Below are 12,793 nucleotides of genomic sequence, written 5' to 3'. Positions count from 1 at the left end.
TGGTGAAAATCTCTCTAGTGTTTACCCTCCTTAAATTATACAACAATTGGTATCAGAACTGATGTTCGACTTGGTGACCAACTCAGACGAGTAAGATGATAGTGATGGATCCATGGACATGGAAATCCCTTATATCGAAAATCTTCCTAGCGGATGAGTCTATGCATGAATGTCAGGCAATGGGCTTCACAAGTGTTGCGACAGTATAAGGTACTAGAGCATGCTGGCAACAATGACTAGGTGAGCCAGGGGCAATCACAGTTAAGTTCTAAGGGTCACCATTAAATATTCATGGATTGAAAATAATTTTTGCTCGAGGGAGAGATTACCATGTTAAAGAGACTCACACTTGAGGAAGAAATTGTTGGAATACAAGTGTGAAGTAAAATCTCACATCGGATAAGAATAGAAAGATTGAACACAATATAAATAAGGATAAGACTCATAATCTTGAACTTTAAGGTTTTGGATTAAGGTACGATGTCAGTTTCACTTATATGGTCACTCATGACTTATTGATGTAAATTTTTCCAGTGTTTACTCTTACCCTCCCTCAAACACATAACAATGTTAAATGCAAACATATCACCAACCACAATCCATTGCCGGACTGGAGCTGAAATAAAGATATATAACATGTCATTAGCAATAAAGAGGCTAACTAGGTTCAAACTATGAACACCATTGAGCTTACGGACTTTGAACACACTACTAATAATACTACACAAGCTGAAACCATTGCATAAAGCGAAAAGAACCTCTGCTAGAAAAGTCAATTGTTTCTTCACTTTACTGGCTTTATTATATACACTGAATGGCTACTAAAAATGTGTATGGCAACTACTTGTCTTGTTCCCTGGCTATTTCTTTCTTCAGAAGAAAAGTGTAATCTTGATTAGGCACCATGCTGTCTAAGGAAACACAGGTCTCTTGTCCTGATATTAACATGTGATCCACACCTTTGACAATTATTCATCTAATCTTTCAGTAACAAGGGAAACGAGAACTTGTGATTTATATGATTTAAGATCATAGATGTTGACTGTTGATTCGGCTATGAAAATATACACTTAGTCATAGGAAGTGTTACATATAGTATATGTTTATTACATAATACCAGAATGTTGGCTTGACAGTACAAAATTTCTTTACACGAAGAGCACAAACTGTAAACAAATGAGTCCCACGATTTTAATCAAAGTTTCCATTTTTCTTTTCCTTTTTTATTCAATTTTCAGCCAATAAAACAAGCAGGTTGTTTCCACAAACAATTATTTTTGTAACATGTTGCATTTCTCATCAACAATCTTACCCGTATTGCCATGATGCATGAGGATCCTAAGAACACAGCACATTGTATCCACAGAGTAGCTGAGAAATATTGAATAATCAGCTCTCATATAAAGACCATCAAGACAGTCTGCTTGGGTGGTAGCAACTAGCAATGGTGTGTTTGGTTCCTTATCTCAGATGTGGCTTTTCACGTTTGCTGAGAAGGTAATAGTTATACTTCCACATCACAAACATGATCTTTTACTTCTCAACAGGCTTTTAAACACGCTACAAACAAGCAGATTGAGGAGTTTCAGCCATGAATCAATGCATTTCTCGCCTGCAGACATGGAATTTAGCATTCAATTATAGTTTGATGAATACAAATGTGATCAAGAAACCCATTCAAAACCAGATCCATTAGTCAAGGAAATGGTACCATACAGTAATTTCGAATAACAAAAGTTTGCATTACTTGCTAACATTGTGAATCTGAAGGTTGCTCTTCCTTGAAATTTCCTCTCCAGAGGATTATCTGCTCATCCTTAAACAAGATAGGGACACATGGCACTAAATCCTGCAATAACAGGATTACCATTAAATGCTTATGCACCACATGGCAGATGTATTCAACACAAAGACAGAATCAGGGAAACAGTGAAATTTATCATGAATCGAATGTCAAGTAGACATACCCTTAGCTTCACTCCAATCTTTTTGCAGTCGCTAGTTCCCACATGGATACAGTCCAGTTTCACAACCTCCTGAGTCTTAAAAGCCTCCCTCACCCTCTCCACCACATTCACATAAACACCATTTCTAGCTGAACATTGAAAGCACAATTTAGCATATGTACCAATCCAATACTACTTTTAAACTAGATTAGGACCAAAAGGTAACATTTTGTGAGCCCCTACTCCCCAATAATTCACTTACTGAGTTTCAGGAGAGGATCTGAATTCAACCCACTTTTTCTCATTTCTTTTGTTTCCTCATACGTCAAACCCTCAATTACATTCTTCACAAGCCTAGGATATATGGGTGCATAAGGCTTCCACAGCATGAGAGGGATAACTGGACAGTTCTTGGTATCATAATTTCGTCCTCTGTACAGAAGCAGTATATTAATGTTGCGGTAGATAACTTTCCCACCAGACTTGTCCTGTGAACACAGCAATACACATCAGGGAAAAGAAATGTAAATTGAGAGTTTAAATCAGAATGATCAATCCTTTAAAAGTGCAAAACAGCAATGTTGACCTCGAGGTGGAAGCAAACATTGTCCATGTCAAGAGTTGGCACACCCAAGCATTTAATCCTCACAGCTTCAGCCTTTTTCCAATGGTTATGGATGTCACCCAACATGTTGTGTGTGACTCCCCCCTTCCCTAGTACAACACAAACATCATTAGCTAATTGCATAACAACTCATCCATATAAAATAAATTTGTCTTCTCCAAATGCCCTTTAGATAGAAAAGTGAAGAGTTATAACTCTTAGGTATTGTATGGCCTAACTTTTGAGTTTAAAAACTGTTTTAAAGTTGAAGTTAAACTATGAACTTTAGAAGTAAGTCGTTTGATAATTTTCAATATATTTTTTAACTTAATAGCTAATTTAAAGCTAAAAGATTTTTATAAAGTTCTTCCTTTTCTGTCTTCTTCTTCCTCTTCTTTCTTCTACACCACTCCATTATCACTCAAACCCAATAACCCTAACTACCAATGGCATTAATGTAGGTGAAACCCCAAATCTGGTATACCTATTATTTAAAACTACCACAGAAATCGAATGTTAAGTTTATCTCTGAATTTTAAGTTTACAGCTCTGTAATTTGTTACAAATTTAAATATGTATATAAAGTTTATTACAACTTTAGCCATTAATAATCAACACGTATAATTCTACACTTCTTTATCAAAAAGTGCAGCCATCACTAAATCAAATCAAGTATCATCAATAACCTCAATAAGAAATAAGCAAATAAATTCCCAAATTGAGTAGAAAAAAAAAAGAAGAAAGAAACATTGATACAAGTAACAACAAATAAACCAAAAATAAGTCATTCAGATAAGCAACCAGCAGGAATTTTACAAGAATTTACTTAGAATACAGTGCATTAAGACTTAAAGAGATTTTTTGAGAAATGCTAGAAAAACACTTTGTGAGACATTCTTTTTAGGGTAAATACTCATTTTGATCCTTGAAAGTGTGAAGCGGTGACAAATTGATCCTGAAAAATGAAAAATTCAAATTTAGTCCCTAATGTACAAAAAGTGCGACAGATTGGTCTTGTCGTTAAATTTGTGAGATCATTTTGTAATGTGCAAAAATACCAATTTGTCACTGCCTCATACTTGGAGGGATCCAAGTATTTACCCTTCTTTTAAGCACGCCTTATATTGTTAGCAAACAAGTCTCACCTGTGATTTTGTAGTTGTCAACAAATTTTAACCAATGGCAGAGTATATTAAAAGGAGTGCATTAGAAAATGATGCTGCTAGCGTTCAGATTTTTTAAACTATCATCTAATCATGAATACTTATGCATAGTATAATAAAAATATTGACTTTTTTAATAATTATTTTAAAAACAATTACTTACTGGGTTCACATATTCGTTCATCAATTCAAGCATTTTACAGAAGCATCTCCGATAGTATATTAACCCAGATATATGCATAACAGGAATAACCATCTAAAAATTCAAGATAATAAAATAAAACGAAATCAATTAATATTTAAAAAAACAAAAACATCTTTTTGTTCTTTTCTCCAGTGAAAAAAAAAGAAAAAAAATGAAAATAGTTGAGGGAATAAGGAGACACCTAAATTGATTTGCCTGGCACAGTCACTGTGCCGGTAGCGTTCGATGAGCTCTGCCACCTCCACCTCACTAAGCGGTTCTCCGAGAATCCGGTTCCGCTCCTCCTCGACCCTCTCCCGGTCCGGTTCACCCTGAACCGGAGCGGAAACACCGGTCCATTTCCGGTCGATCCGGCCCGGCCCAAAGGGGGAGAACTTGGGCGATTCGCGGAAGCTGATGGGCCCAACGGAAGGGTCGGACTCCGAATAAGAGTATCTGAAGTCGAACGGAAGGTTCGACTTGAAAGGGAGTTTCGGGGCTCCGTTTTTGTTCGGATCACCGTTTTCGGAATTGTTCTTTTTCTTCTTCTCCGCGTGGTTCTTCTTTGATTTGTAGTAGGGTTTTGGGGAAGGGGAGAACGGCGGGTCGTATTGGTGGTCGGGAATGAAGTGGCTGAGAAAACGACGCTGATGGAGTGGTAAACGACGCGTTGAGAAGCAGAGGATACGGCTCTGCATTCGGCAGGGTTGTTGAAGGAGGTGTGACGTTTTGGTTAATTAGACGCGAGGGCGCAACGACGTGCAAACATTTTAACATAAGCTAAAATATAAATATTAGTCAGAATCTCTCTTCCATTCTTTTTTTAAGACATTTTATTATAATTTTTATAGATTTTTCTTTTTATTTAATGATTTTCTTTTCTGATTTATATTAAATAATAATCAAAACTCATAAAAATTAATAATTTTAAAAAATTCTAATCAATCATAAAAAAAATTCAAAGAAAGAGTCAACAAGAAAATGCTACTAATATTTCTTAAACTAGAATTGTGACCCTTATGCATTTATGTTAAGTAAATATATACTTTGCAACAAATAAAACATCTACCAAGTAAAACACTAATTATTAATAATTTTTTATTTTCATTCAATTTTTTCAAAAAATAAAGTTATCTTGAAAAAAAATAAAGAAAATCTCAGTATGTTTTGACTTTTTTGAAATTTGAAAATTGTTACTTCTTTTAGGGTGAGACCAAATTGTTAAATTCCAATGCTATATCAATAAATCTTAATTGACGCTTAATTTTCACTAAGGTAATTATGTTTGTTGAATCATTTTTTTGGTAATTTTTCAATGGGAAAAATAGATCCTATTTGGGTCCCAATTCCATATAATAATTGTTCTATCTGTTTCCAATACAAGGATCATAATTATCATTTGTGTACATTATGGGTATAAATATGTTTAGTTTCTTATAAAAATAAAAATAAAAACCACACACTACCAAAAACGCTTCTTTTTTTATCTTTGTTCTATGTGAATCTTTGTTTCTTCTTTCTCATTTTTTCTCTCGATTATTCACCTTTCATTTTCAATCTATACACAATAAAAAACTTTTCTCTACGACTTGCATCCTGCCTTTGTAAGTATTAACATTTTTTGCATGCTGAATATACTTACATGCATATTATCTGAATCTATTGTTATATAACGCTCATGATTTTATTTTTTTTTACCTATAGTTCTTGAGTCTAACACTTTATTTTTTTTCAACTAACAATCCAGAAAAAAACAAGAATGCCTAATTTATTCAACATGGAATATTATGGTCAAATAGCAAATAAAGTTACTCTTGAGGATCCAAATAGTACCAAGATTAAACATGCTATGGATAAGGAAAACAGAAGAGTATATTTGAATGAAGGAGAAAAAAATGGTTACAATATTTGAAGGAAAAATATTTTCAATTAACTTTGCAACTCTGTTTTTTAAAAATTTTCTTCAACAACCTTTAAATCTGGAAAGTTTTTAATTTAAAGCCATTAGATTCAATTAAATTAGTTAATTAGATTGAAATTACAATTAATATGCAAGTCTTTTCTGAAAGCATCAAATTTATTTTGACAGATTTAATTGAATAATATACAAACAATCGGAATATAAAATGCAACATAAAGATTAAAATGGAAAAAACACTTCAATTGTAATAACCAACCTGATATTCTATGTCGGCTCCTCCTTAATATTTTATTTGAGTCAATCCAATTCTTTTGGCCTGATCGACATAGATGTGTGAGAACCTATTCAAGCTGGTCCAAAGTATTGCTTGATTGTCACAATAGCAACAGTCAGTACATCCTAACATCCATGGACCACAAAGCTACCCTATGCAGACTGCTCTTCCAGGGAATCCTGCAATCAATAAAATATGAAATTGTTTATAGACTATTGTTGTTATTATATATAATGACCATTGAAACTAAAAATTAACTTACAATCCTATCAGTAATTTGGCGTGCCACCTGAGATGTCATCTGACTCAATTTTTTTGTGCGAGCCATCTTCCACTTCACGTGTTGTCTGATGGGAGATGGATGATTAACAATTGTTTCAGTGCTTCCGGATTGGGCTGCTTGCTCCAATCATTTTTTTGTTTTTCTCCATTAACTTTTTGTTCAAGAAAATCATAACCCCCACGAGACAACACATGAGGGGCAGTGTTTTGTTTCTGGATGAATTGTGCCTTCTTTCTAACATCCTGTGACAAATAGACAGTATATAAAAAAATGCTTAAATCATTTGAAAATGTCAGTTTGAAAAAGTTGAAGAACCACAATGATGAAGCTCCATGTGAAGCTTATAGGCCTTGGATCTTCTTCATCAATGGAGTCCTTTTCTTCTTAAAGTTCAATGGCAGCGAAATGGAGAAAGAAGAAAGATTATTGGAGACGCCACTTCAAGGAGAAGACGAGTCAAGAACAAGCTCACCACCATAGAAAGCCATGGATAAGAGATTGAAGGTAGGAGAAGTGTTGGATCGAGTGGCCTAAGAATAATTAAGAAGGGGGGGGTTGAATTAATTATTCCTAAACATTTACTAATTAAAAATTACTCTTCTAAGGCTCTTACTAAATTGTTAAGAGAATGAGAAGTAGAAGAAAAACTTAACAGAAAGTAAAAGCGGAAATTAAATGCACAGCGGAAAGTAAAAGAGTAGGGAAGAAGGAGACAAACACACAAGAGTTTTTATACTGGTTCGGCAACAACCCGTGCCTACATCCAGTCCCCAAGCGACCTGCGGTCCTTGAGATTTCTTTCAACCTTGTAAAAATCCTTTTACAAGCAAAGATCCACAAGGGATGTACCCTCCCTTGTTCTCTTTGAAACCCTAGTGGATGTACCCTCCACTAGAACTGATCCACAAGAGATGTACCCTTTCTTGTTTTCAGTCAAATCCAAGTAGATGTACCCTCTACTTGTACCTCAAAGGATGTACCCTCCAATGTGTTAAGACAAAGATCTCAGGCGGTTAAACCTTTGATACTTTGTGAATGGGGATACAAAAGAATTCTCAGGCGGTTAGTCCTTTGAACACTTTTGTATTAGGGAAAGGGAAGAATCAAAAGAATTCTCAGACTGTGTCGTTTTGAATTCTTTGACAAGGGAGAAGGGAGACACAAAAGAATTCAGGCGGTTAGTCCTTTGTTCATTTGGAAAAGGGAGAAGAGAGACACAAAAAGAATTCAGGTGGTTAGTCCTAGGCGAATTCTTTTTGGCAAAAGGAGAAGGGAATGAAAAAGATGAATAGCACAAGTTTTCAAGGTTTGGAAAAACCAGAAAACTTTGGAAAGCTTTTTGCAAAAGGAAGAAGAAGAAGAAGAAGTTCAAAGAGATTCAAGGCTTGTAAAGGATTGTATAAGATTGATTGGAAAAGTGTTCAAGATTGAAAGATTGCTTAGAAAGATTGATTGAAAATACAAAACAAAGCCTTGCTTTTATAGACTCTTCATGTCTGGTCAAGACAACCATTTAGAAGAGTTATAACTTTTAGAGAAACTTAAAACCAATTTGAAAAAGTCAAAAACCTTTTGAAGAGTTACATCTTTTGATTTATTCAGAAACAGTCATTGGTAATCGATTACCAAATCAGTGTAATCGATTACACAAGGCTTTTATGTGAAAGGATGTGACTCTTCATATTTGAATTTGAATTTCAATGTTCAAAGGCACTGGTAATTGATTACCAAACCATTGTAATCGATTACAAATTTTTGAAATTAATTAGAACGTTGTAAATTCAATTTGAAAACTTTTTCAAAACAATTTTGCTACTAGTAATCGATTACAACAATCTGGTAATTGATTACTAGAGAGTAAAAACTCTTTGGTAAATATGTTTTGAGAAAAATCATGTGCTACTCAATTTTTGAGAAAAAAACTTTTTATACTTATCTTGATTAAGCCTTCTCTTAATTCTTGAATCTTGAGTCTTGAATCTTGATCTTGATTTTGGAGATCTTGAACCTTGAATCTTGATTCTTGACTCTTAACTTTCTTCATGAGTCTTGAATTCTTCTTGATTCTTATCTTGAACTCTTGAATTGTTCTTGATTCACTTGAGTTGTTCTTTGATTGATCTTTTATTCACTTGAGTTGTTCTTTGATTGATCTTTGAGATTTTTGTCCTCACCTTTGTCATCATCTTTTGTTATCATCATTGTTATCATCAAAACACCTTTGAATCACCTTTGGTTCACCATGAAGATTTGTTTCTACAAGAAGATGAATGGAGGGAGAAGGAGAGAAAGAGCACAAAATTTTATGTCTCAAATGAGGTCTAAACTCTGAAGTATAATTCTCAAAATCAAATTTCCTAAAAAATGCACACACATGACCTCTATTCATAGCCTAAGTGTCACATAAAATTGGAGGGAAATTTGATCTTCTATTCAAATTTCACTTGAATTTGAAATTGAATTTGTGGAGCCAAATTTTGGAGCCAAAATTTCACTAATTATGATTAGTGATTTTTTGTTATGATTTAACCCACTAATCCAAGATCAAGTCCAAGATTCTCCACTAAGTGTGCTTAGGTGTCATGAGGCATGTAAAGCATGAAGGACATGCACAAAGTGTGACAATGGGGTGTAGCAAGCAAATGCTCGCCTCTCCCTCTAAAATTTAATTGGATTGGGCTTCTCCCAATTCAATTAAATTTATTTCTCAACACACACATCAAATATTCACTTAATGCATGTGCAATTACAAAACTACCCCTAATACAAAAACTAGTCTAGGTTCCCTAAAATACAAGGGCTGCAAAATCCTACATTTCTAGGGAATTCTACCTATATTATGGAACCCTTAATACAAGTCCCAAAAATAATGAAATCATAATCTAATATGTACAAAGATAAGTGGGCTCATACTAAGCCCATGAGCTCAAAATCTACCCTAAGGCCCATGAGAATCCTAGGTCTTTCTCTTGCATCTCTGGTCCAATCTTCTTGGAGTCTTCTATCCAATGCCCTTGGGGGTAGGATTGCATCATTCCCTCCCCCTTGAAAAGGATTTGACCTCAAATCCAAAGGTTCTTGAAACTCGGAGCTTCTTCCCTCAACGCCTGTAAAAAGAATAATAACATATATCTTAGTGGTGTTTGGCATGTTGGAGTAGGGTAAGGTCTGAAAACCCCTTTCCTGGGCATTTTCCCATGAGGGAACATGGTTCCTCACCAACTCAATGAGTGGTGCTACAAGTAGAGAAAAATATGGGACAAACCTTTTGTAAAAGTTTGTTAAGTCATGGAAGCCCCAAATTTTCCTTATACTTGGTGGAGTGGGCCACTCAAGAATGATCTTTATTCTCTTAAGTTTCGTGGGAACCCTTTGATCGCCATTTAAGAAATTAAGGAAAGTAATGCAATAAAACATACCTTTTTTATATTTTCATGTTGTTTACTCCTACCAAAAAGTATGACAAACCTAAGGTGTCCCATATGAGCACCTAGGTTTGTATTGAAACAAAAAATAAGAATAAACCTACCTAATAAGTCCCTATGTATATGAATCATGAAGATGTTGGATGCATGGGTGATTTTACAAAAGAGGGTTGCACCACTCAACACATTCATCATACCACCTATCATAGGGATTTGGTGCCTCATAATACCTATTTTGGGCACCGGCAAAGCACAAAGATTTAAGCTCTTATGAACTAAACCCTTATCCAACAACTCCTTTAGTTGAGGAATAATCTCAAGCCCAAGATGTGTGACAATGCTAACAAGTGTCTTTTTACAAAGGAGAAGATGTGGAGGTTGTCTAAGAGGGAAAAATTCTTTAATGTTTGTCTTTATTGCAAAATGACTTTCCTTCTTAGCTAACCTCTTGGAGGAGACACTTACCTCCTTACACTTCTCCTTAACCATTAAAGTTTTTCCATCTTCTTGGGGGTAGATTTTTTCACTAGACTCTTCTCCTTTTACTTCTTCACGTTCACTAGAGGAAGGTGAAGTAGTAGCCTCATCTTGGCTACTATAAATGTCTTGGCCCTTCATAATCATAGTTTTCTTGGTGGGGCATTGAGAAGTAATATGTCCTCTTCCAAGACATTTAAAGCACTTTATAGAGCTAGTCTTCTCTTGTATACTAGCCTTAGAAGGTTGCTTTTCTATTGTCTTCCCCTTATCATCTTTGGGCTTAGAAGGTGTCGCCCCTAAGATGCCTTGGCCTTGATCTTTCTCTGGATAAGAGTGAGGGCAATAAGATTTTGAAGTAGACTTCCTTTTAAGTTGTTGCTCTACCCTTATTTTCCAATCTAAGTAAGCCTCTATGTTGTCCTTCCCATGGAAGTATGGAAGGTTAATGTTAGCCTCTTGAGGCTTTCTTTCCTATTCTCTCCTATGTGAGTGAGGTCTAAGATGTGACCTATGCTTTCCTTCATAATTGTCACGAAGTTATTCACTTAGGCTCTTGCAAAGGTCATGACTACTATAGGAGGCATGTTTTTCTTTTCTTAATTCTTTTAGTATTTTCTTTCTTTCTTCTTCCCTTATTCGTTCCCTCTCATCTTGATTTATTTCTACCCTCTCTTTTCCTTTTTCTTTTCTTTCTAGTTTTTCTTTCCATAACTTGAGGGAACTCAACTCATCTAAGATTCTAGATAGAGAGTCCTTATGACTAGTACCCTCACCATTAACACTAGATGAATGATGACTCCTGTTGGTTCCTAAGTTGTGGTTCTTTCTTGTTGGGGGTTTGCAAAAGGTAAAAGCTAGGGTTCAAAAGAACTCAAGATAAGCAAGAAGAAAGTATTATGTAATAACAAGATTAACTAGGCGTGACTAGTAAAGAAAATAAGCTATGAAAGTAAGCAAGAAATTAAAGTGCAAGAAATGTAAACTAGGCGGATCCTAAGAGTGTTTGGATGACCATATTTAAGGTTTCCAACAAAACACTAACTATCCTAAGGGAAAAATAGCCTAAAATTATTACACACAAATGGAAGTTTGGTAACCTATTGGAGGCTCCCAACACACTTCCAATGAAAGGCCTTTTTGTTACACAATTTGAAAGTAATGAAGGTAAGTAAATTGTCAATTACAAAACAATCCTCAATTTTGGTGGTTGTGCTCTCTTTGGTGATTCACTCAATTTGGAGTGCTTCTTAGTCCAATATCTCTTAAGGTGGTTGGCCCCTTGCTTCTTGACTCAAATTCTTCAAGGGATGACACTAATCCTCCTTTCCAATTCCCTATATGGCAATTCACAAACAATTAAACAAAGAGACAAACAATAACCAAATACCAAAAAATTAAATAAAAGCTAAACCAATAGAGTTTTAACAAGACAAATTTTTAATGATTATTCAAAAATTAAAGCAATAAAAAGCACACAAAAGCAAGTTAGGACTCAAAGAGAAACCTAGAATGACTCTAGAGTAGAGTAAAAAAAAACTAAAAAAATAAGACTCAAGAAACCTCTAGTTTTGGCACTTTTTTTCACACTAATTTTCAATTGAAATTTCAGAACTAATATTGGTATAAAATAGGCACCAATTGTAGAACAAATTTTGAGCCAAAACAACAAGCACACTTCCCTTTCACTTTTTTTTCCTAGACACCGATTTTCCTGCTAAATTGTGTGATTTTTTGTATGTTTTCTTTTATCCAAATCACTTGGTTCTTTTTTTCTAATTTTGGTACAGATGTCTAGAAACTTCAGTAAATATTTTAGCTCAAAACTCGTAGTGACCAATTCCTAGTAATTTTTACAAGTTCGTATGTTCAAGCTGCCAGTACCAACAATTGAAACCTAGAAATCAAGAGTAGTGTTTATGTTGCTTAACGCTTGGATAATTACAATTTGTGTTTGCTTATGCTCAAATGTCTTGAATAACACAATTCAAGAGAGCTTAAGATTTATTTTGATTCACATATTCAGCCACAACTCAACACCACAACTCAATTTCTTCATAGGCATCATATAGGAAACTTAGAAAACAAAACAAAGTTCAACAACAAGACTACTTCTAGGAATTGATTTAGAACATGTTATGAACTAAATAACATGCATGAATTATACTCAAAATTCAAAAGATAGGCTAAGAATGACAAGAATACATGAATAAATGTATCTAGAATTCAATCAACAAAATCAAAATTCAACACAAACTTAGAACATAATGTGACAATTATTATGACTAAACATGACTCTAAGACAACATGGATTAAGTGATTTACACTTAGATTTTTGTGTTCTTTTTTTCTAATCAATATTTTGGAAGAAAATTTAGATCTAAAGGTTCAGCACAAGAAGATTATGACTGAAAATGATAGAACCTAAAATCAACACAAAAACATGATTCAAGAGTAGATCTATATAATTTGAACCATAGAAATGTAAGAACAAGTGTAGATCTAAGATTTAATCG

General features: G+C 34.5%; 1 protein-coding gene across 4 annotated transcripts; it reads right to left on the bottom strand.

Moving 5' to 3' along the window:
* Nucleotides 1-583: 583 nt before the first annotated feature.
* On the bottom strand, nucleotides 584-4,671 carry LOC114414320 (CRS2-associated factor 2, mitochondrial-like). Of its 4 annotated transcripts, none has more exons than XM_028378611.1 (7): nucleotides 4,100-4,671; nucleotides 3,464-3,505; nucleotides 2,533-2,660; nucleotides 2,209-2,434; nucleotides 1,968-2,095; nucleotides 1,717-1,849; nucleotides 584-1,612 (listed from the first exon to the last, which is right to left on the bottom strand). In XM_028378611.1, exons 1-6 carry the CDS (start codon nucleotides 4,593-4,595, stop codon nucleotides 1,751-1,753), a joined length of 1,119 nt encoding a protein of 372 aa, XP_028234412.1. In that variant the 5' UTR covers nucleotides 4,596-4,671; the 3' UTR covers nucleotides 584-1,612; nucleotides 1,717-1,750. The 4 variants fall into 4 exon arrangements, with proteins under 4 accessions (XP_028234412.1, XP_028234407.1, XP_028234399.1 ...); XM_028378606.1 differs by having other exon boundaries at nucleotides 650-1,612; nucleotides 1,748-1,849; XM_028378598.1 differs by having other exon boundaries at nucleotides 650-1,612; nucleotides 1,756-1,849.
* Nucleotides 4,672-12,793: the final 8,122 nt, after the last annotated feature.

This window comes from Glycine soja, chromosome 1, assembly GCF_004193775.1.
Source record: "Glycine soja cultivar W05 chromosome 1, ASM419377v2, whole genome shotgun sequence".
In the NCBI taxonomy this organism is placed as follows: Eukaryota; Viridiplantae; Streptophyta; class Magnoliopsida; order Fabales; family Fabaceae; genus Glycine; species Glycine soja.
Note: the sequence above shows the minus strand (reverse complement) of the source record. Positions and strands in the feature narration are given on the sequence as shown.

Excerpts from the sequence above, each read along its gene's own strand:
- LOC114414320 (XM_028378598.1), bottom strand. The coding sequence starts at position 4,595 with ATGCAGAGCCGTATCCTCTGCTTCTCAACGCGTCGTTTACCACTCCAT. Across the intron at positions 3,506-4,099 it reads TGCCAGGCAAATCAATTTAG|GATCAATTTGTCACCGCTTC; the intron begins GTGTCTCCTTAT and ends TTCATTTTTCAG. Across the intron at positions 2,661-3,463 it reads ACTTTCAAGGATCAAAATGA|GGAAGGGGGGAGTCACACAC; the intron begins GTATTTACCCTA and ends GTGTTGTACTAG.